The sequence below is a fragment of the Rattus norvegicus genome, chromosome 5 (genome assembly GCF_036323735.1).
Source record: "Rattus norvegicus strain BN/NHsdMcwi chromosome 5, GRCr8, whole genome shotgun sequence".
NCBI classification, from domain to species: domain Eukaryota; kingdom Metazoa; phylum Chordata; class Mammalia; order Rodentia; family Muridae; genus Rattus; species Rattus norvegicus.
Window position 1 is genome coordinate 156,507,285 of NC_086023.1, and position 24,338 is coordinate 156,531,622.

At 49.3% G+C, this 24,338-nt stretch overlaps 1 protein-coding gene across 4 annotated transcripts in view; it reads left to right on the top strand.

Moving 5' to 3' along the window:
* Window positions 1-24,338, top strand: part of Tmco4 (transmembrane and coiled-coil domains 4) — a 79,462-nt gene that overhangs the window by 8,779 nt on the left and 46,345 nt on the right. For 3 of the 4 annotated variants that reach the window (XM_039110633.2, XM_039110634.2, NM_001034949.1), the window contains 4 exon segments: window positions 4,177-4,325; window positions 9,045-9,223; window positions 14,889-15,063; window positions 16,515-16,542. In XM_039110633.2, the coding sequence (XP_038966561.1) occupies window positions 9,054-9,223; window positions 14,889-15,063; window positions 16,515-16,542 (373 nt within the window). In that variant the 5' untranslated portion in view covers window positions 4,177-4,325; window positions 9,045-9,053. 4 annotated transcript variants of the gene reach the window in all.

Below are 24,338 nucleotides of genomic sequence, written 5' to 3' on the forward strand. Positions count from 1 at the left end.
CCAGGGCTTCCTAGCCTCAGTGTCTCCTCACGTGCTCTTTAGGAGCCCGGTTTAACTTTGGGCTGGGTGTTGGTTTTGACCCACAGCAAGGAATGGAGGACTCCCAGGACCAGAGCTCAGGTGCCCCCACCTCCCCTACCCCTCAGATACTCCGTAGATGGAGGGGAGGGGGCCCTAATGATCGTCTAACCCAGAGCTGGAACCACAGTCTCCTTCATCCCCACACTGTAGATGGCTAAGGATTGCCTCTGTCTGTTTAACTGCCTCATCTGTTTTGCCACTGACGGGACCTGTTGGTTAAACTACAGCTCATTTCGGTGACCGAGGCTTCATTTAGTTGGTTGGGCTACAAGGAGCCAGTGTTCTAACCCAAAACACTCCCTTCCAAGGAGAAAGTGACAGAAATGTTATTTTTTTTTTGTTTTAGTTTAAAAAAAAACTAATTGGATATTTTTAAATTTTCATTTCAAATGTTATCCTCTTTCCCAGTTTCCCGTCCATAAACCCCCTATCCCACCCCACCTCCCTTTTCTTGTATGATGGTGTTCTTCCCCAACCACCCATCCCTTCCTGCCTCCCTGACATTCCTCTACACTGGGGGGGGGGGGGTCGAGCCTTGGCAGGACCAACGGCTTCTCCTCCCATTGGTGCCCAACAAGGCCATCCTCTGCTACATATGCAGCTGGAGCCATGGGTCTGTCCATGTGTACAGAACTGTTATTTTAATTTATCTTTTTCTGGCCCAGGGAGATGGATCAGCAGGTAAAAGTGTCTACTGCCAAGCCTGAGGTCCTGAGTTTGATTCTGGGGGTCCCTATATAGTAGACGGAGAGAACCATTACCCACTAATTGTCCTCTGGCTTCCACACGTGCACTGTGGCATACACACACACACACACACACACACACACACACACACACACACGGTGATATGCTGTAATATGCTGGTTAGCCACCTCTCGGTGGGGGGGGGGGGGATTGCAATTTGTAGCATTTGTCAACTCCTGCGGTGTAAATGTCCCCACCACCAGTTCCAAGCTGACAGCAGCACTGAACACAGAGTCGGGATGAGAGTCGATGCTCACAGGCCAGCACATCTGGGCCAGCACAAGCCAGCTCCACCCACATGTCTGCTACTCAGATAATTTAGTGGGGGAAAGAAGTTGTTTTGCTCAAAGATTCAAGTTTCAGTCAGGATCACGTAGCCCTCTGCCTGGAGCCTGTGGCAGCTCAGGGTATCATGGTGGAAATGTGGGGTAGGGGAAATTTGTTCACCTTCCAGTATCCAGGAGGCAGAGAGATCGGAAGCGGCCGACGCAATAGGCCCCAGTGGCAACACTTCCTCCCACTTCCCACCACCTTTGAGGGGTGGAACCATCACCCCACCCCCACACATTGTGACGGACTGAACACCAAGCCCTCTTCCCTGGGACCTTTGAGGGACATTTTATAAACCACAGTAATATTATAAATGTCTATTTTTTTCTGATTTTGGAATTGGTACTTACTCATCTTGACAATTCACATAAAAAGAAAATATTAAAATGACCCCGAATCCAGCCCTTTCTCCCCTTGGAGTGTGACACAGCCAGTATCCTGACATGTGACCCAGTAGTCCCCTGCCTAAGTAGAGACACAGCACCTTCTGGAGACTTCAAAGGGATTTTATAGCAGAAAACAGATTAAATACACTCATGTCCCTGACAGTTCACCTTGCAAAAATGCCCTTCTTGTCAAGTTTTTTCTCTCTGCATGGTTTTTCCACGAGATTCGAGTCAATTTAAATTCCCTCACTTTTAGGGACTCTTGTGCACCGATGGAGTACTTAAAGTTTGGTTAGCTTTTAAAGAGGCAAAAGTAATCTTCCTGGCTGTGTGTGTGCGTGCTGCCTAGTTTTATGTCAGCTGAAGTCATCTGAGAGGAGGGAGCCTCAGTTGAGAAAATGCCTCCATAAGATGGGGCTGTAGACAAGTGTGTTGGAAATATTCTTAATTAGTGATTGATGGGGGAGGGCCCAGCCATTGTGGGTGGGGCCATCCCGTGCTGGTGGTCTTGGGTTCTCTATAAGAAAGCAAGCTGAGGAGTTGGGGATTTGGCTCAGTGGTAGAGCGCTTGCTTAGCAAGCACAAGGCCCTGGGTTCGGTTCCCAGCTCCGAAAAGAAAAGAAAAAAAAAAAAAAAAAAAAAAAGAAAGAAAGCTGAGCAAGCCAGTAAGCAGCACCCCTCCATGGCCTCTGCATCAGCTCCTGCCTTCAGATTCCTGCACGGCTTGAGTCTCTACCCTACTGGTTTTCCATGATGAATTATGATATGGAACTGTGAGTGAAATTAACCCTTTCTTCTCCAAGTTGTTTTTGGTTGTGGTGTTACACGGCAGCAATAGAGACACTGACTGAGACAGAGATTGGTACCAGGAGTGGGATGTTGCTGTGACAGACCTGATCATGCTTTGGGGAGGATCGTGAAAGAACTTTAGAACTTTGGGCTAGAAAAACCGTCAAGCATTCTCACCTCTGTGGGCTATTCTACAGGATCTTGGGACATAAGTATATCGGGAGACATGCAGATGACAGAGGTCTGGCTTCTGAAGTTCCAGAGGGAAGTTTGAGAGTCCCTTTAAGACTCGATCGGGGCTGTTACATATTTTGAAATAAAAACCTGTGGTTCTGGTCAGCTGGGGCTGAAGGATCGACTGTGATTAACAAGATACCAGAACCACTAAAGTGAAACCTTCTCTTGGCTGGGATGGTTGGTGCTGGTCGGCTGGAGCGAGACATTAGCAGTGATTAAGAAGAGCCCAGCATCCCTGAGGTGAAATCTTCTGAGAAGTGTTTCCTGAGACTCAGCACACAGAAGCACTAGGTCACATCAAGGTCACACCTCGGGCTGCAGCTGAACTTGGTCATGTGTAAATGTCTCCCAGGTGGTACTGGTTTTGAAGGCTTGAAGGGGTCATGGAGGGCAGCTGAGGTTTGACACTGTGAGAGACCATTGGTGAAGGTGCAGCACCACTTGAAGGCCCGGGGCTGAATGGGTCATGGAGAGAAGTGAAGGCACCAGGAAGAGAGCCCAGGAGAGGCTACAGCCCTGTTGTTGAAGACCCAAGCATTCTGGAGACGCGAGTACCGTGGCACACAATAATGCTTTAAATAAGAGAAGATAGAAAAGAATTGCAAGGACAAAGCTCAGGAAGAATGCTGCCTGCTTTCAAAACTTCTAAAGCTACATTAAGACACAAAAGACAAGCAGAACATCAGATAAAGCAGGGCAGTAAGACACCCAGACATACGGACAGCTCATTTCCACAAAGGTGTAAAGACTGATGGCCAGGCATCGTACCTCACGTCTGTAATCTTAGCAGGAAGGAGAGGAGGGAAGCAGAGGCAGGTGGGTCTCTGCGAGTTAGGGTCCAGCCTGGTCTATATAGCAAATTCCAAGTCAGCCAAACTCAAACATCTCAAGTTTGAGCACAGACCAAGCAACTTAGTCGACTCTGTCGTGTGTGTGTGTGTGTGTGTGTGTGTGTGTGTATGGTGTATATGTGTGTGTATGTGTGGTGTGTGTGTGTGATATGTGGTATGTGTGTATATGTGTGGATGTGTGGTGTGGATGTGTATGTGGTATGGTGTGTGTGGTTGTGTGTGTATGTGTGTAGTGTGTGTGTATGTGTGGTATGGTGTGTGGTGTGTGTGTGTGTGTGTGTATTTGTGTTTGTGTAAAGAGTGTAGAGCTCTTACCTAGCACATAACCCAGTGTTGCTAACAAATGGACAGAGACTAGAGTTCAAATTGTTTGAAGTTTGGGGGTTCCCTGAGTGATGCCATACACTTAGCCCCACCTCCTTTTTCCATCTGGTGCCCAGTTGGGGTGTGAGGAGTTTCCCATCTAAACCTCACTCGTTAACTGGTTTACAAGGAGGTATTTTCTGAGCAGCTGCTCTGCTGGATCCAGCAAGCTGCATGCAATACAGAGAAAGAACTCCTGCCTGAGGAGCCAAGGCTAGCCCAGGACCCAGGTGTAGTCCCAGCCCAAAGCACAAGGACTTGGGTGAGATGGACAGAGCTGTGCCTGGCTAAGTGACCGCTAAGTGAGGACTGGCTGCCGCTCTGCTGGGACAGGCTCCTGAGTGAGTGGAGGGGTGTAGCTCAGGCTAACTCCCCTTCTTCCCCTGCTTCAGGTTCCACACCCTCCGACCCATGGCTGGTTTTTCTGGTTTGGTCTGTAGAGTGATTTGCATATTTCCTTGAAGAACCCAGTGAAGCTGCACAGCCTGTCCTTGGACTTACAAGAGGGACGCCTACGCCCCTGTTGGTTCTCCAGAATTGGGTAAGGACTGTTGGGGTTTCCTTTGCTGCAGATCCTCCGTGTTGTCTGTCTCTCGCTACAGTCCCCATGAGGGGAGGAGCCATTGTTCTCCCTGTCATGGCATGGTCACCTGTACCTCCCCTGGTATCTGCTACCTGGCAAGTGCCAGTTCATGCTTCTTAAATCATAGCTGGTTACATTGTAGCAGGGATGGATACTTACGGTTGACTTGAGACCATAGAAAAGACCTTTATGGGTCTCTACATCCTCCTAATGGAATTCTTTTGACTGTTATTTCAAAATTGTGTCCGCTATAAGGCAAGCTACAGAACTAACACTGGGAGGTCCTATTTTCTCTCATCCCAGGTAGCCACTGCCTTTGAACAGGAGAAAAGCCTTCCCTGGACCACTGGGCCCGGTCACCATGACAACACCCACCCAGAGTCTTCAGTTGAGATATACTCCATGCCCAGCCATTAACAGCACTTTGGCTACCCTGGACATCTCCTTGAGTTTTCAAAATCCTAGTCTTTCTTCTACCTTAGGATCTGCCACATACTGTCCCCTCCGCCCAGGACACACCCTCCAGCCCACCCACCCCTACCTGACCCTTCTGCCCAGGACACGCCCCTCCAGCCCGCCCACCCCTACCTGACCCTTCTGCCCAGGACACGCCCCTCCAGCCCGCCCACCCCTACCTGACCCTTCTGCCCAGGACACGCCCCTCCAGCCTGCCCACCCCATCTGTTCCCTCTGCCCAGGACACGCCCCTCCAGCCTGCCCACCCCTATCTGTTCCCTCTGCCCAGGACACGCCCCTCCAGCCTGCCCACCCCTATCTGTTCCCTCTGCCCAGGACACGCCCCTCCAGCCCGCCCACCCCTATCTGTTCCCTCTGCCCAGGACACGCCCCTCCAGCCCGCCCACCCCTATCTGTTCCCTCTGCCCAGGACACGCCCCTCCAGCCCGCCCACCCCTGTGTGACTAGCTCCTGTTTGTTCTTCAGCTCTCATCCTGGCCCTTCTCTTTTGTTACTCCTGCTTCGTTTTTGGTAACCTTCCATCTTGCTTGTTACCAGTAGAGTGTTTATCCAGCCCTTCCGCTGACATATACTTTCGCATCCATCCACACAGGTCCCCTGTATCCCTTCCCCTCCTGCTCACCCGTGCCTTCCCGGATTATGCTGTTCCACCACCCATCTCTTCTGAGTGCTTCCTGACTTGGGTGCAGTGTTAAGGCTGTAGAGTCTACAACTAGATCTGAGAAGAGTCTGGATTCCTCCCCATTCATTTTTTTTTTAAGATTTAAATTTTTTATATATGTACCTGAATGTATTTATATGTACCATGTGTGTGCAGGTGCCCACAGAGGCCACAAGGGGGCGCCAGATATACCATGCCGGAGTTAAAGGTGCTGTGAACGGAGCCTGGGTCCTAGGCAGGAACAGCAAATGCTCACCGACTGTGCCAGGCATCCTGCCAGTCCTTCCCGTCATTTATGTTCCTAGATGAAAGTCACACACAGCCTTGTATTTTTTTTCTTTTCTTTTCTTTTTTTTTTTCCGGAGCTGGGGACCGAACCCAGGGCCTTGTGCTTGCTAGGCAAGCGCTCTACGGCTGAGCTAAATCCCCAACCCCCAGCCTTGTATTTTTAAATATGTTATCACTACTATTCACTGTGTTGTCTGGGTTTCTCTTAACCCAGTTGGGCAGCCTTCAGGGCCACGCTCTCTTGGCCCTTAGCCCATGGTGGCTCTCCTCCCTCCTGCTCGTTCTTCTATTCCACGGTGGCTTTTTCTCTTCTTCCTTTCCTCTCTCCTTCCTGTCTGGCTCTTCTCCCTTTCTCTACCTGTCCCCACGCTGAACCTCCACTGCCCAATCACAGGCTCTGGTATTTATTGACCAGTTAAAATAGGGAGAAGGTTCACATGACATCACCTGAGTATGTGATGGACTGCTCCTTGGGGCAACCCCTCTTGAGGAAGCAGAATTAACATCGAAATACAAACAACATCAGGCCAATACAACTCTTTTAATTATAGAGCAGCATAATTAAGGTCGAGCAGGGCGCTGGCTGAGAGGAGCAAAGACACCTTCAGGTGGTCAGTGAAGGCTTCCCAGAGGAAGGGATATTCAGGCTGAAGCCAGACAGGATGTCAGGGGGCGGGGCCCTGCAGAGGCTCAGAGAAGAGCAGCAGGCAACAGGCAGATGTGAGAGCAAAGAGACATACAGTGTGTCGAGGGAGGGAGGGACAAGACAGGTTCCAGACCACAAGATAGGGTTCTGCAGCAGACAGGAGTGGGGGGCGGGGTGGAGCATGGAAGCCATTGGTTCTCAACCTGTGGGTTCCGACCCCTTGGGGGAGTCACATATCAGATAATTTACATTATACTTCATAACAGTAGCAAAATCACAGTTATGAAGTAGTAACAAAGTAATTTTATGGTTGGGAGAATCACTACAACATGAAGAACTGTGTTAAAGGGTCTCGGCATTAGGAAGGTTGAGAACCACTAATGGCAGCCAGTGTTGGGAAGCTTTCAAACAGGAGAGTGACAGGTTTGGTCAGGACCCAAAGGCTATGAGCCCACTATGTAGAGAACACTTTGCACAGCAGGGCACTGTGGAGAGTGAGCCAGTGCATCTGGCCTGAGCTTGGCTTTCACTGTGCCTAGCATGCTCCTCCCCGGTGGTTAGGAGTAAGCAGGCACATGCTTGTCTGGTCACAGGCTGCCCTTTCTTCAAAGAGAGAAATTAATAGGCTGCCCAGGTGCCAGACCAGTACAGTACCATCTTGGGCTACCCCTGGGTAATAGGAGTAATTACTACCACCTTTAAATGGCAAAGCAGTGACTGCTGGAGCTGCTGACAGTGTGGCCCTCTCATCGTACTGCAGACCCCTTACCCCACCACGGTGCTGGCAGCTGGCCCTCAGGACCAGGCTGACCCACTTGCAGTCTCCAGCCTAGGGTCCTGGAGCAACCTCTGGAGGCCAGACTTACTGGGTGACTTCAGTTGAGGTCTTCATCTCTCTGGGCTTCAGTTTCTCCATCTGAAACAAGGGAAGGTGGATAATGCCAGAGTATAGGGGAGAAGAAGAGGTTTGAAATCAAAGGTCCAAGTGAGACCTATTTGCTCATTTACTTTATGACACTGAGGAAGGAGCTTGGCCTCCCTGTGAGCATGTGTCAGCTGTAGGGAGGAATCCTACCGCCTCACTCCCTACTCAACCTTATGTGGTTCTTGTGAGAATTAGTTTGTCTTTTTTTTTCCCCGGAGCTGAGGACCAAACCCAGGGTCTTGCACTTGCTAGGCAAGCGCTCTACCACTGAGCTAAATCCCCAACCCCTACTTGTGAGAATTAGATAAATTAGAAAGTGCTTTGCCAACTGTGACTCACTGTTAAAACATATAAATATTACAGAGACCAGAGACTAATCAGTGTCCAATTTATCCTAAATAAAGTTGATATCTAAGTGTACCCTTTAAAAAATGTTGGCTGCTTTAACTATGTTTGGCAAACGTTATTGGCTGTGAGAGATAGTTTGTAAAAAAATACATATATGTGTGTATTAGCTATATGATATATACATATATATGTATATTTATACACACATGAACAAACTTTGGGGGTAAGGACTATGGGATTGGCTGTTAAACTCAGAAGTTAGAATCATGGCCATTATTTAAAACAGAGTCAGTGGCTCAGAGCTAGTCTGTCTGTCTGCCATTGCTGGCTCTGTGGCCAGGTTCACTGGATCTCCTCTGAGGCTGATGGTGGATGTGCAAACTGTGTACCATAGCCCTTCTTGCCACCTGCAGTTAGAATAACAGTCCTGGCACCCAGGGACTGACAGCTTAGTCTTCAAGACAAGGTCTGTGTATGCGGAGATGGCTTCCAGCTGCATCGCCTGAAGTGACTTTAAACTCGGGACCCTCCTGCCTCTACCTCATGAGAGCTGTGGTTTCAGGAGCATCTCCTATTCCCAGTGCAGTACCAGGGATGGACCCAGGGTCAGGAGCATCTCCTATTCCCGGTGCAGTAGGGATGGATCCAGGGTCAGGAGCATTTCCTATTCCCGGTGCAGTAGGGATGGATCCAGGGTCAGGAGCATCTCCTATTCCCGGTACAGTAGGGATGGATCCAGGGTCAGGAGCATGCAGGTGCTCAGCTGTATTCCCAGCCCAGTATTAGACCTTAACCGTTTATTAGACCTGTACTCTGTACCAGACACCAGCGAAACGTCTCTCTGCTGAGTGTCCTAAGCATGCATTTATTTATTTATTTATTTATTTATTTATTTATTTATTTATTTATTTATTTATTTATTTGTCAGGGTCTCACTGTATACTCCCAGCTAGCTTAGATCAGGGTGGCCTTAAACCCACAGGGATCTGCCTACCTCTGCCTCCCCAGTCCTGTGTATGCATGGAAGTCCTGTGTATGCATGGACTCCTGTGTATGCATGAGATCAAGGCCATCTTCAGCTATGTAGCAACTTTGAATTTGGCCTGGGCTACATGAGATCCATCTCAAAACAAGGTATGAACAGAAGTCATTTTAGTGACAATAACATGTTAGTCTTTGCTGACTGGGAACTTATAATCCTCCTGCCTCAGCCTTCCTGGGGCCAGGATCACAGGCAAGGCCTCTACAGTTAGTCTGTAAGAGATGACTTCTGTGTCTTCCAGGGACCTCCATCTTCTTCTGGAAGCATCTCACTGGGATTCTCTCTTACAGGAGCTGGGAATGGCCACATGGAACCGGCCGCACCCAAGGCTGCCTGTGGCACCAGAGCCAGTTGCAGAAGGGGAGTCCCAGCAGCCCCTGGGGCGAGAGCTCTCGGAGGCCAACCGTTTTGCCTATGCCGCCCTGTGTGGCATCTCTTTGTCACAGCTGTTTCCAGAACCTGAGCAAAGGTGAGCCTTTTTGTCTCTCAGAGGGAAGGCCAGGCCACTTCAGGGAGGTGACTCCCAACAGCCACAGATAAACCCAAGCTTCAGGCAGGGCCATCCTTGCCTCTGGGAATCTCAGCCTCATAGGAGGATGAGGTGCCCCTCATTCAGTTATCTCTCATGTATGCTGTCCCCAAGCATCTTTTGTGCCAGGCATGATTTCAGTTCATGGAAGGCATTGTGTATGCGATGAACAACAGACTCCATTCCTCCCCTCCAGTAGGACAAGAGATTTATTCTTTCATAAAACATGTTTATTGAGCACTTACTGTGTGCTGGGCATAGTGCCAGCCATGTTGATGAAACTGAGAAGCAGGAGCCCTCTGATGCTTAGTCCCGGGAGACAGCCCACCCCTCCTCCAACAGATATGACAGTGGCGAGCAGAGATGGGGGCATCGTGGGGACAAAGGAATGTTAGGTGTCTATATGTGTTTAATGTCTGTCACTGATGCTATCTACCAGTTGTGGGCTTATGGCACACATTAGCAGCAGTGTAGTGGGGTGGTTAGGAGCCTGGGTTTCAGTCTGAAAGGATCTGGGTGGGGCAGGGTTTGGGCACTCAAAATGTGGCATGGAGGGAGGGCACAGCAGGGTCCATCTTTGTCAGTAGGGTGGAGCTGAAATGGAAACCTTCTTACCGTGAGGATGAGACAGAGCAGGAGCTAAGGGACTCTGAAGTCTGAAGAAGGAAAGAGAGCCCAGAGGCGAGAGATGTTACCAAGAAAGCAGCAACAGTGCCATTCCCTCAAACATTCTGTGACTCTTGAATGTACTGCCTGCTAGGCTGAGGTTGCCTCCGAGTAGGCTTCCCCAACCTGCCCTCACCCCATGGGGCAATTGGATGCCTTCCCCACTGCTCTGTGTAGGGCACGTGGCTACTTACCCCAGTCCCCGGTGGAGTGCTTCCCAGGCCTGCCACCCCCGTATGCTGAGCTCCTTGAAGGCAGATATGACCTTAGAATCCCAGGACCTTCCCAAAGTTCAACGGAGCCCTGGCCTGCAGGGAAGTCCCCAAGAAAATGACAGCAACGGTTGGCTCAGGGAGCAAGGGAACCTTCTACGGCTTCGCGCTCTGCTCTTGTCACATCCTGACTCTGATACTTTCCAGTCTCCTGTGACTTTGGGAGGTTGACTTAAGCTGGATGAAGGCCAGCAATCCAGCTCTGCATCTGTAGGATAAACAGCACAGTGCCCAGCACACAGTAGGGGCTCAATACCTGGTAATGGGTGCTTACTAACTCTACCTATGGCCTTCATCTAGCAGTGAGAAACATCTTGGATATTCTGTTCCCAGGCGTCTCAGTTACTTTCTTATTGCTGTGATAACATGACCAAGGGAGCTTATAAAAGAAAGCATTTAATTGTAGTTTCGGTTTCAGAGGATTAGCATTCACAATTGTAAAGCAAAGACAGGGTGACAAGAACAGCTGAGAGCTCACATTCTCAGAAGCTGCATTCATGAGGCAGAGTGCACACTGGATCTGTCAGAAGGCTCTGAAACCTCACAACCCCAATGGCATGCCTCCTCCAACAAGGCCCTACCCCCTAACCCTTCCCCAAAAGCCACCAACTGGGGACCAAATATCAGATGCCTGAGGCACGTCTCATTCAAACCACCATACCAGGCAAGCTCCTATGCATCTCTAGGAGAGTTCAACTCTCTAGGAGAGTTCAACAGTTTCTCTGTCCCTTACTTGTACCCAGCCTGGGAAGCCACCATCTTTCCAACAGCGCCCCCCTAAACAGATGAGCTGGGTACCCCACTTCCACCTAATAAACTGAGTACATCCTGAGAAGGACCTGATTAAACCCGACTGCAGACCTGTTCTGACACTGCTAAGAGGGGTGCAGGGATGTGAATTCTGTTCCCATGTCCCCCAGTATTCTCCTTAGGCTCTCTGGTTCCTCACCTCAGTCCCATCCTGTGTTCCAGTCACTACCCATCTGAAGTCACTACCCATCTGAATTTTAAGGCAGAATACATTAAAAAAAACAAACAAACAAACAACAACAACAACAAAAAAAAAAACTCTTTTTAACTCCCAGATAGGCCGCTGTTGGCTTCTGTTATCTTTAGAAAACAGTTGGTGGCTGTTTTTGTCCTCGTGGGACATCAAAGCTAGTGTCTCAACTATTTATTTCTTATCTGTTCTGTGAGCATCCTGGATGCTGCTCCTCACAATTGTTTTGATTTATTCAAAATGTAAAGCTGGGGGCAGGGACGATGGGCAGCAGTAGGGTGCCTGCCTAGCATGCATGAGGCTCAGTCCCAGTACCGCAGAAAGAAAGAAATGAATGAACAAAAGAAAGAGACCAAAATAAAACCAAAGAAACAATGCAGAGCCAGGTGCAGCAACTCCAGGCCCAGCCCTCTATCCTGCTGCACTTATGATTTTTAACATCAGCTCTCAGACGGCTGAGATAGGAATATCACAAGTTCAAGACCAACCTGGGCTATATACTGAGACCACATCTCAAAAAAAAAAAAAAAAAAAAAAGTCAAAACTGGTTGGGTAGACACAGTTCAGCAAAAACTCCTTCTGCCAAGGCTCATGTATTTTTGGTTCTCAGGCTGTGGTCTGTGTCAGTTATTTATTTAACCTCTCTATTGTAGCCCCACAGTGGCTATAAGAGCATGGCTATGTGTCAATAAAACTTTATTGATTAAAAACAAGCTAGGGGCCAGATTCCTGAAGGCTATAGTTTGTGGTCCATGAGGGGAGGAACTTTGGAGGAAGCATGAGGAAGCCAAGATTCCAAGGAAGCCTTGCCCCTGTTCCCCTTTGGGATCCTGGAGAGCTTGAACCCCAGAAACCAGGGTGTCCTACTTGTAAGGATGATCTTAGTGAGTGGCAAACACATAATACTCTGGGTGGTGCAGTTGCTGGAGAGGGGCTGGCTCCCTGGTGGGTAATTATGGCACCTGGGGGCACAAGACGGATGTGTGAGTCTAGAGCTAAAACTTACCATGTCTGGAACTAGGTTGCCATATCTGGGGGGCAGGGGTTGATCTAAGACCTCCCTGACCTCCTGGGGCTCTAGTAAGAATTCCACAAGTCTGTGTGGAAAGACCTCGCACAGGCAAACTTAGATGTCTGAGCATCACTGCCTTTGCTGCTGTTGGCATACATCATTTTTGATGGTGCTGGAGACGGAAGCTGAGGCCTTGCACGCACACACGCATGCACGCATGCACAGGCTTTCACTAGACCATTGTGCTGATCAACTTGACAACCGGGAACCACCTAGGAAGAGTCTTAATGAGGAACTATTTAGATCACATTGACTTATGGGCATGTCTTTGGAGGAGTGTCTCCATAGTGAGCTGATGTAGGAAGACACAGCCCACAATGGGCAGCGCCATTCCCTCGGCAGGAGGTCCTGAAAGGTAAAGAGAGCTGGATTGCATAGCCGGGAACAAGGAAACGAGTAAGGATCTGTGGACTTGTTCCATCTCTGATTAAGAGTATAGATAAGTGCCTGTCTTGACTTCCCTGAGGTGGTGGACTGTAACCTAGAATTGTAAGCCAAATAAACCATTTTTCCCTGGAAGCTGGTTTTTGTCAGGGTGTTTTATCACAGCAGCCGAAGTAAATAGAGAGCAACCATTTTGGAAATATGTCAGTAGGTAGTGCCTCCCATGGGCCATTCTTTGCCCGGGACAGGTAGTAACGTTGTTAATCTTTCCAACAACCCTGGGAACTAGGTCTCATCACTATCACAACTATTTCACATATTCAAAATCCGAGGCATAGAGAGGTGGAGTAACCCATCCCAGGACCACACAGCCAGTGGCAGTGTGCGGTGGCTGTGCTCTTTAACCCTGTGTTCCTATGACAAGCTATTCTTTAAGCCTTCCCCAATAACCGGCAGGCTAGACTACTCTCTTGGCCCTGAGCCATTCCTCTGCATACACTGATTGCTGTCTGTTCACCCACTAATCATTCCTGAAGCCATCCCTGTCCACACCCATCTGCTACCCTAGGTCAGTCCCCGAGGATGATCCGAGGGAAGTGAATTATCTATCACAAGCGATCGCAGGAGATAACATTTACTGCAGTCTACAGATGCCACACATTGCTCCTGTTAATTTATCTTCTTATATAGCTCCTGGGGTGGGTCCCAATGCCACCTTCATTTTATAGCCTTAGAAAATAAGAGAGGTGAAGTGGGGACTCTGAGGCTTCCCCAGGGTATTTGACATCATGGTCAAACTATCATCCGTTTCTCTTGTGTCTCCCTCAGTCACCTGTCAATAGCTATGATACCAACTGTCATTACCAGAGCATTGTCTGCATGCTGTGTTCAGCCTTTAAAGCTGGTCTCTTAAACCCATTTTACAGACAAGGACTCAGAGGCACAGACAGCAAGGACAGGCTACTTTCCCAAGTTGCTATGGCACTCTGTTCTCCTTACAAGAATGAAAGAATGAAAGAGGGGCTGTCAGCTCAGCCCTGAGCTGTTTGCCCCAGCTACACAGGACCACATTCCCAAGATGTCACCTATTCCCAAGATGTCACCTGACTCCCCAAATAGCTGGCATAGTCACCACTTGAAGCCACTGGGGCACCTCATCTGAGAGCTTCCCCCAGGGTCAATAGCAGTATCAGCTCAGGTGTCCCTCAAGATGGTGACAGACAGCTCAGCTGCCCTCTGCCCTGTGCCTAGCTCTGTCCCCTCCTTCCTGTCTATAAGTGCTGGTTCCCGGGGGAGCCCTAATAATCTCTACTTCAGACTAGCTTCTGGTGACAGCAGAGACAGGATCTAGACCCTGGCTCCCACCATACCCTGCAATAGCCCCTAGCCTTACAGGCCTCTGTGCGCCTCAGCAACTGTAAGGAATGGGATGGATGGGCTGTGTTGTTGAAGCGTAGGGGGCTCCTTAGGTTCCTTCACCTCCAGGGAGTCCAGTTTTCCTGTGGGGAGCAGAGCCCTGGGCTGGAGGGCCAGGGCGGTGTATGCCGGCTGGAACTCTTCCATTAGGCTAACCTTTTCCCATTTCTCTGCTTTCTAATGACTTCTGTTCCCCATGCTCCACCACCCCTCGCCAAAAGCTCAGCCCTGCACACAAGGGCAGCCCACATCAAAAGCCAGTGTGGACTCAGCCGTGGTCCCCAAGATACAGTGCACGTCTATCTCAGAGGGCACGGGGCTCCCACCTCTCCACAGTGGCCACATTGTCCTGTAGTAGGCGGTACAGCAGCACACCTGCTGAAGTGAGGATCCCGCCTTCACGGTGGACATCATCCCAGAAATGAGCCCTTGGAGACATCCAGGCGCTTCTCTTGGCTCCCCAGGGTTGACATCCAACTCTGCAGGTGGAGCTGGGGCTGCTGGGACTCGGTCTCTCCCTCTGTCCTCACACTTCTCTGTTCCTGTAACCCAGCATGGCTCTAGGTCAGGTCACATAGGCAGCAGCCGCCGGCTGCCTTCACCTCTGTGTCTCTCGGTAAAAAGTCTTGATAGGGACTGAAGGTAGGAGCTGTGTCACCTGGGATTCTGTGTGAACCGTCTCTCCATTTCCTGGACCCTAGTCACAGGCTGACATGTGTGACCCTGTTCCCCCGCCATTGGCCTTTCCAGCCCATGTTCTCCAGAAGGTCCGGATCTAACCATATCTCTTTTCAGCTCCTTCTGCTCAGAATTTGTGACGGGCCTGGTGAAATGGTTGCATCTGTCTGAAACTGTCCTCCCAACCATGATGGCCTTTGCCAGCGGCCTGGGAGGCAAAGGAGATGACATCTTTGCTCAGACTTTATTGAAGGACCCCATTCTGAAAGACAACCCATCAGCCATCAGTCAGGTACGCCAGCCCCCTGGGTGGCAGTTCATAGCCATCTACAACTCCAGTTCCATCTACAGCGCCCTCTTCTGGGCTCCACAGGTACTGCACACATGTAGTACACAGACAGATGCAGCCAGATACATCTAAAACACCCATATACATAAAATAAAAATAAACGTTAAGACAATATTCCACCCTCCCCCTCCCAATTGGAAGGGTTGAAGGGACTTCTGGTTGCAAGCACTTTGGGCACTGGGTACTGGGTCTATGTCACGTACTGCAGGAGGTTGTTTGAGAATCAAATGTGTTAACGTCTGTAAAGGCAAGACTTCATTCTAAGCACTCTCTGTGCATTAAATGAGTAGGGAAGGTTTCTACCATGATGATTCTGGGTCAGCTATGATCACCGGAGTATATGGTGATGGAATGTTGGGCTACACAGCCATCTCAGCCCCCAGGACTGATGAGGAAGGGACGTGACTTATTCTCTGTCCCCAGCAGCCCACAACTGGAATACTTACATATCATAATAAGTATCTTTAGATGGCACAGGAGTTCTATACACAAAGTGGAGGTTTGTTTCCTGTGTATCTTACATCCATAGACTGAACATAATTTCATATGATTTTAACACTTTTGTGTGTGAAGCCACAGTTCTCAGTATGGAATTTTTTTCACTTGAAATATTTTTAGAACTGGGAGTGGGGTGCTGGAGGCACAGCTCAGCCATTAAGAGTATGTGCTGCTCTTGGAACTCCAGTTCTGGGGAATGCAGCGCCCTCTTCTGGCCTTCTCAGGCTCCTGCATGCATATAGTACACATAAACTCACATGTGCTCATAGGCATGCACATGAATAAATCTTTTAAAAATATAGTTATACATACATATATACATTTATACACATATATAGTTTCACACACATATATGTATATATGTATATATTATATTTATATGTATATATATACACATTGGAATTTGGATTTTTAAGTTAGGAATGTTTAACCTGTATAATCATCTTTACTATATAGTCGAGAAAACTGAGGCACAGAGAGATTAAGTTTCTTGCCCAAGGTCACCCAGCTAATAAGTAGCCAAAGCCAAGATTTGAACCTTGGCGGTCTGACCCCAGAACCTGCATTTTACCAAGCTATGGTGACCTTTTTTCTGAAGCAGCAGCTTTGCTGTGTGCCCTTGAGCATGTCACCCACCCTCTCTGGGTGTAGTTTAAGTGGTCAGAGCTTGTGGCATGGGCTGCTGGTAGCCACATGCACAGGCAGGCCACAGGGCCTTTCCCTCCTCTCCTTGGCCTGCGAGTTCACCCACATGCACAGGTGGCACCTGGCTCCCCACTGTACTTAGGGTGGGGGCTTTTGCCGTCGCTACCTGGTGGGAGTCAATACGTGCCTGTCTGATGAGCCAGGTGTGGGCCTGTCAGCAGCTCACTGATTTCTGTCTCCTTTTCCCACAGGACCTCCTGAGCTTCTCACTCAAGGATGGTAAGTGGATTTGCTGCCTTTACAGTGTGGCCCACATGGAGGGAAGCCAGGGACCATGCTGCACCTGTGTCTTGCCCAACGTCCTGGATGAGCACCGTGCGATACTGATGGGGCTTCTTTAACTTTCTGCCCCATAATCCTCAAATCTATCCACTCCCCTCCACCCACCATCCTGGGGCAGCATCATGGCCTCCGAGGTGACAGCTGGGGTCTCTTCCTTGATGGCACTCCAGCTAGTTCCCTGCTGTCCACTTAGGTCTCAGTGACATTCTGGAGGCCTGTGTGGCCACCCTTGTCTCCCTGCCTCATACTCAGCAAGGAATTCCAGCACCTCGGATGTGGCCTCAAGGCCCTGGGTGGAGGGGGCTGCTCATCCTCTCTCCTACCTCCTCACTGGAGCCCCAGCCCCAAGTGTAGCTTCTCCAGCCATGGCTCCTTGTGGCTCTCTAAGTGTCCCCTTCCGTTTTTGCATATGCTCCCCAGGCTGGACGCCAGAACTTTCTGTCCTTGGTCCATCTGCTTGCTTTGTCCCTTCCTCCTTCCACTCAGCCCTCACTTGCTGGGTGTGTTGGTATGCCGGACAAAAGTGACGTAAGGATGGCAGATTTATTTTTGTTAACAGTTCGAGGGCACAGCCCATCCCAGTGGGAAAGATGTGGGAGTGGGGGTAGCCAGTCTCACTGCATCCACAGTCAGGAGGCAGACAGATGAATGCTGGTTCCATTTGTGTTTTCTTTTGAATGCCCCCAGCCCATGTGCTGCCCACGTAGGGTGACTCTTCCTTCCTCGTGTAACCTGTCTGGGAACACACTCACAGCTATGCCCTGAGTCACTGAGGATGAGTCATCACATCTCCCTCCTCGTCAGTGTGATACCCTGACACATAATTTTTAGTGGTACAGTCTACCCATGTCGACCTCAGAGACTGTGGCCACCCCATAACACAACATGCATTTAGATCATCTTAGTAGTCCTAACGTTGTCCAAAAGGCCAAAGTCTTTTCTGATACCCAAGGTGGTCTTTTAACTATAAGTCTCTGTAAATCAATGATGTAAGTTACATATCCCCAATATCTGAAGGCACGGAGTAAGCAACCCCATTCCAAGAGGAAGGAATGCAGTTAGAGAAAGGACAGAGAAAACGGTCTGAAAACCTCGATCTGACATCCGAGCTCTTGGTGGTCCCTCCTCATGTGCTGGGCTCCGAGCTCCAGCAACCCCACTTTCCAGGGGTCTCTTTGAGGCCTCCTTGTAGGGACTCTAACTCTGCCACACATTTCCCAGAGTGCCCAGCTTTCTGGAACTTCGGTGCAAGCGTCTAGGACCCTATAACCCCTGCACTGTGCACACCTGCCATCCCAGCCAGGGTCACTACTGCTGTGATGAAACCCATGACCGAAGAGCAAGTTGGGGAGGAAAGGGTTTATTCAGCTTATGCTTCCACATTCATCACTGTAGGGAGTCAGGAAAGGAACTCAAAAAAGCAGGGCAGGAACCTGGAGGCAGGAGCTGATGCAGAGGCCACAGAGGGGTGCTGCTTACTGGCTTGCTCCCAATGGCTTGCTCAGCCTGCTTTCTTATAGAACCCAGGACCACCAGCCTGGGACGGCCCTCCCCCCAAAACACTAATTAAAATGCCCTACAGCTGGATGGATATTATACAGGCATTTTCTTAATTGAGGTTCTCTCCTCTCCGATGACTTTAACTCCTGTCAAGTTGACGTAAAACCAGCCAGCACACCCGCTAAGTAGCTGTAGTCTCCCTCACACCTTAGTGCCTGTTCTTGGGAAAGCACTTCCTAGGAAGTTGAGCTCAAGCAGAGAAGGCCTCATGGCTCTCAGTTCTTTTTTTTTTTTTTTTCAAATAAATTCATGTTTTCACAAGTTGGAGCCTTTTATGGGTGGCTCTCCAGAATGGCCCAGTAAGCTCTGCGTACAGCATTCTAGAATCCTCTAACCTGCTGCTCACACCCTTCCACTGTGGTCCTGCAAAGCCTTCCATGGGCCTACAAACCACCCTGAAACCACACTGTCGGGGACAGCTGTGGCCCTCCTTTCCAGCACTTTTCTTATTGCTGTGACAAAGTACCTGAAAGAAAGCACTATCCTGCGGAGGACACTACGGGAAGATGCTATCCCAGGGCAGAGGCTCATCCACTGAGTGTCTGACCCCTGGGTTTTCCCCAACTTTGGGAAGCTCAGCTATGTAGTTGATGATAATGGGGGACTGGTTTCTCCTGGGTTTTTTGTTTGTTTGTCTGTTTATTTTAATTTAAAAATAGACTTTTGGGGCTGGAGAGATGGCTCAGTGGTTAAGAGAACTGACTGCTCTTCCAGAGGTCCTGAGTTCAAATCCCAGCAACCACATGGTGGCTCACAACCATCTGTAATGGGATCTGATGCCCTCTTCTGGTGTGTTTGATGACAGCTGCAATGTACTGATATAAATAATAAATAAGTAATTTAAAAAAAATAAAAATAGACTTTTGGGGCTGGAGAGATGGCTCAGAGGTTAAGGGCACTGGCTATTCTTCTAGAGGTCCTGGGTTCAATTCTAAGTAGCCATATTTATAACTGCAGTCCCAGGTAACCCGATACTCTGTAGCACACACAGTACACAGACACATGTGCAGGCAAAAAAGTTCCCACATTAAAAAAAAAGTTTTTTAAAAATGGATAAGCGTAAGAAAAAATGATTTCTTATTTAATGAAAAAAGAAATATAAAGGAAGGACTTGACTGCTCCAAGTACAGAGAAGCAGAAACTTTATTGTAGGTTTGAGGGAGAGCATAGTCAGGGGACGGATAAAAAGTCCAGGTAACCAAAATGGCTGGATTATACAGGGAAGGGCAGTTGGGGGAAGGGCAGCCCAGGTTGGGCTGGAAAAGTCTGGGGTAGAGGATGGGCCGTGACAGCTGTTCCAAACAGATAGGGCCTGGGAGATGCAGGGATGTTCACTCAGCTGTAGCCGACTTTCTCCTCCCTCCCTTCCTTTATTCAGGCTTGGTCCCCAGCCCTTGAGCTGCAACTGCTCACATTCAGATCTGGTCTTCCCTCCTCAGTCACAGCTTGTCAGAAACAGCCTAACAGTGATTCCAAACCTGGTCAGATTGACAAAGAACTCACACATGGGGAAGTCACTGCGCCTTCCAGTGGGGACCACAAAAGTGGCTTTGTACCTTCTTATGTGACTCCTTGGTAAACACTTCCACTACCCGGGAGCTTCCAGCAGGTCAAGCTTAGGGCCAGGCACCTAACAAAATCCTGTTGAATAAGTTCAGGAGATAGATCTGCTGATTTCTTTTATGAAGACAGCTCAGGGATAGTTAACTATGTCATCTGCCAAAGTGTCTGAGTGAGTGGCAGGGCCCCATTCTGCCCAAGTTAGTTTCCTGGGGCTCCTGTTAGCCACCTGACTTCTCTGTGCCCTCTGTGAATCCCAGAGTCTGAAATGCAGACAGCAGAATGGTGCTCCCTCTGGAGGCTCTAAAGGGATCCTTGTGTTTAAGTTTCTGCATGCTCTGGGTCCTAATCCCTTTCTGGCCTTCCTAAGGACTTTGCCTTCTGTGAATCTCACTTCCCCTCTGGGAATCTCTTGGAAGGTCATCTCATCAGGATAATCTCCTCTTGAGAGTTTTAATTTGATATCTAAAAAATTGTTTTATCTGACATAGAGTCGGGTACATCTGAATGGAGGTGGGCAGGGCAGCAGGGGGACAGGCTATTCTACCTGCCAAGCAGCCCTAACTGCTCGGATGGCATCTGCTACCCCATAGCTATTGTCCACTGCCCTCTGCCAACTCATAAATGCCTATTCCTTCATCCGAGTGTTTAGGCCCTAAACCTCCAGTGAAAAAGGGGGAAAATTGATGAGGAAATCCCAGGCTAGATGATTAATGCCAGGCATGGTGGCATATGCCTTTATTCATAGAACTTTGGAGGCAGACTCATGAGGATCTGGAGTTCAAGGCCATTCTGGGCTATATGAGAAACAGCCTCAAGGGAGGAAGAACCATAAACACACACCTGGGAAACTCTCAGGGGAAGGCAGGAAGCACATTGGTTCAAGAGGAGAAACGTCAAGGAGGCTGCGGATGTCATGGGAGAGGAGCCAGCAAGGGCTCAGGTGGCCAGGCTTAGAAGTTGGTCAGGGGGGTTGGGGATTTAGCTCAGTGGTAGAGCGCTTGCCTAGCAAGCGCAAGGCCCTGGGTTCGGTCCCCAGTTCCGGGAAAAAAGAAAAAAGAAAAAAGAAAAAAAAAAAAAGAAGTTGGTCAGGGTGCATTTTGCAGGCATGAGGTCCATAGCCACAGGGAAGCAACAGAGAGGGCTGGGGAGAAAGTGACCTGTGACAGAGCCTGCAGAATTGCAAAGAGGCATGACGAGAGAGAGGAAGTCCCAAAAGTGCTACCTCAGCTCAGTGGTTCGGGTTGTCTGGCACCCAATAGTGACATTCTCTCTGGTGACCCTTGAATAGTGGGGAGCCAGGGCTTCCTCAGGTTACACATGGGCTGTGTAGCCTGCCTGTTCGTGTGTGCTCACTAAGAAGCGTTTGTGTGGTGTGGTCACTACCCAATGGGATGACAGAACTCGTAGGTTACCCTTCATGAATATGCTGCTGCTTACAAGAAAAATGTATTCTGTGTTGCTAGAACAGATCTCTAAGCCTGCTCCTCCCAGTGTGGTCCACAGACCAGCACCAGTACTGGCATCAGCACCACTACCAGCTTCCCCATCCCCCAGAGCTTTGCTGGAAATTTGGAGTCTTGGCCCCAGAAGACTCACAATGTCATCAATAACACTCTTTGATCCTGGGAGACTAGTCCAGGCCCGGGCCCAGAGGATAGTTTTAGTCCTTTATTTGTTTTTTCAGTTGTGGGGAGGGGCATGCTACAAGGTATGCATATGTTGTGTGTTCATGTGAGGGTCAGAGGACATCCTCAGGTGTCAGTCTTCACCTTTTCATCTTGTTTGGGACAGGGACCCTTTGCTAATTCCTGTGGCATTCACTAGGCTAGCCGGCCCACCAGCTTCCAGAGACTCTCCTCTTTCCCCGTCCCATTTCACCTTAGTGTCCAGCTTTGCTTGCGTTTGGGGGATCAGAACTTAGGATGTCATGCTTGCACAGCAAGCATTTTACCCACTGAGTTAACTTCCCAGCTCTGGGTCCTTTTCTTTCTTTCTTTCTTTCTTTCTTTCTTTCTTTCTTTCTTTCTTTCTTTCTTTTTTTTTTTATGATGGAAAAAAAAGTGTATCTTTAGACTTAGCCATCTGGACTCACTTTCGATGATCACAATCTTGTTGGCAACACAGTCAGGAGCCAAAGGAACATACACTTTCTTCTCTCTGTCAGGCTTTCCTTATCAGAGTATTGACTTTGGCCACATCAAGGTCAGAGAGTTTCTTCATGGCCTTTTTGACCTGGTGCTTGTTGGCCTTGACATCCACAATGAAAGCAAGCGTGTTGTTGTCCTCTGTTTTCTTCATGGCTGACTCAGTGGTCAGTGGGAATTTGATGATAGCACAGTGGTCGAGCTTGTTTCTCCTGGGTGCAGTCTTCCCAGGATATTTTGCCTGCCTCCGGAGCTGCAGGATCTTGGGCCACCAGAAAGTAGGTGACGTTTGATCTTCTTTTTGTGGCTGTGGACGCCTTTCAGCACTGCCTTAGCTTTCAAGGCCTTCGCTTTGGCTTCAGCTTTGGGAGGGGCAGGAGCTTCCTTCTTCGCTTTGGGTGCCATCTTGGCGAAATGGGTTCTCTGGATCCTTTTCTTAAGGTGTGTTGTGCTATGCCAGAAAGCCTGAGACCAGGTAACTCACTGAGAGCAAAAATCTCTGAAAAAGTTCTGAAGGGTCAGGTCCTATATCAAGGGACCTGTGTCTGACAAGAGCCTTCACGTTGAAGTGTCCTGAGGCAGAAAATGTAAGAGCAAGGAAGGGAGAAAGCAGGACAGGGCTGGGACCCAGTCTGGCAGCTTTAATCCCTCCCAGCTTAATCTACTCTTAGCATCACTTAACACAGGCATTAGGACTAAGTTTCCAGCTTGCTTTTGAAGGGCATATTTAACCCAGAGCTGATAGTGCAATCTCAGTGACAAGAAAGACATTGTGTGTTGAGTACACACTCTGTACCAAGCATGGATCTAAGGGCTCACACAGCCACCCGACTCCCCTGACCCCAGGGAAGCATTTCAGATACTTGCCTCAGTTTGCTGACCTGAGACTTACTCATCAAGGTCACTTCGGATGATCTCATGTCAACAGCAGAGACCAAAGCCAAGAAAGGGAAGGGAGCCTTCTTGGACAAGCACAGTGAGAAGTTGCCTAGGAGCCAACACCAGGTCCCTGGCCACTTGGGCCACCATTTTCTTCTGGTGCCTCTCCACTGGGAGGAAGGATCTGACTTGGCCTTGCTCCTTCACTGCCTCAGGTTCCTTTCTCACCAGAAAGCCATGTGACTACTGCTCACCTCACCAGCAAACCATCATGAGCACATGTGGACACCAACATATACCACCACACTATGAGAAACCTTGGCGCAGGCCCTCACAGGACCATTGCATGGGTTTAAAATGGCTTCCTTCTCTCTCAGGGGCATCTTCTTTGACTATAGTGTCTCAATCAGCACTGCCTTTTGTGTTTGTGTTAAGAAAACATACTACTTACCAAGCACCCTTACTAAGGTGGGTGGGTAGATGGATGGATGGATGGATGGATGGATAGGTGGGTACCTGAGTGAATGATGGATAGATGAAAGCAGGTGGGTAGGCAGGATATTATGTATGTATATATGTATGTATATGGATGTATATGGATGGATGAATAGATGGGTAAATGGATGGATAGAGGGATGGATGGGTGGATGGATGGATGAATGGATAGATGGGTGGTTGGGTGGGTGGGTAGATTGGTGGATGGATGGGTAGGTGGATAGATGGGTGAATAGGTGGATGGATGGATTGATGGTGGATGGATAGATGACTGATTGATAGATGTTCGGATGGTGAATGGGAAGAAAGAGGGCACAGAGGAAGGAGCAGAATGATAGGCAGATGGTCTTCCTTCAGAAAACAAACCTACGTCAGAACTGGACGGTCCCTTCGAGCATCCTTCTCCTCCAGAGGCTGGCTGGGGTTACCCAGCAGGGAGATTGGATTGCTTCCTATGTTGGGCAGGATGAGCACCCATGCAGTCAGCTCAGGAAGTCACCATGGAAGGCCACATTTCTCAGAGCTTCCTGGAAGGTAGACCTTTATTGACAGTCTGGGGGTGATAGTTACAAATCGATCCCATATCGGCAACTGGGTGGGCTGCCAATCATTTCCTTTATGCTATAGCAACCCACAAACCATTTGCCCACAGAGCTGTAAAAGACCAGCCATGCAGTGCATGTAAATGGCCCTGAGCTGGCAGCTCCCACACAGCTGGCTCTGTGGAAGTCTGGGGCAGAGGATCCTCTGTGGAAGGGCATCCTGCCTGCTGTGGGATGTCAAGCAACCTCTCTGACCTCCATCCATACATTATATGTCAATAGCACGTCTCATGTGACAGTCAACAGTGTCTCCAGAGCTGGGGAGATAGCTCAGTCAGCCCAGTGCTCACTGTACAAGCACGAGACTCTGAGTTCAAATCCCCAACTCCCGTGGAAAAACTAAGCACAGCAGTAATCCTCTATAATCCCGGCACTGGGGACATGGAGACTGGCAGGGCCTTGGTGTTCACTGGCTGGCCGGCCCAGCTGAATCAATAAGCATTAGGTCCAGTGAGAGGAGCACTGACAGCCAAGGCCGACCTCTGACCTC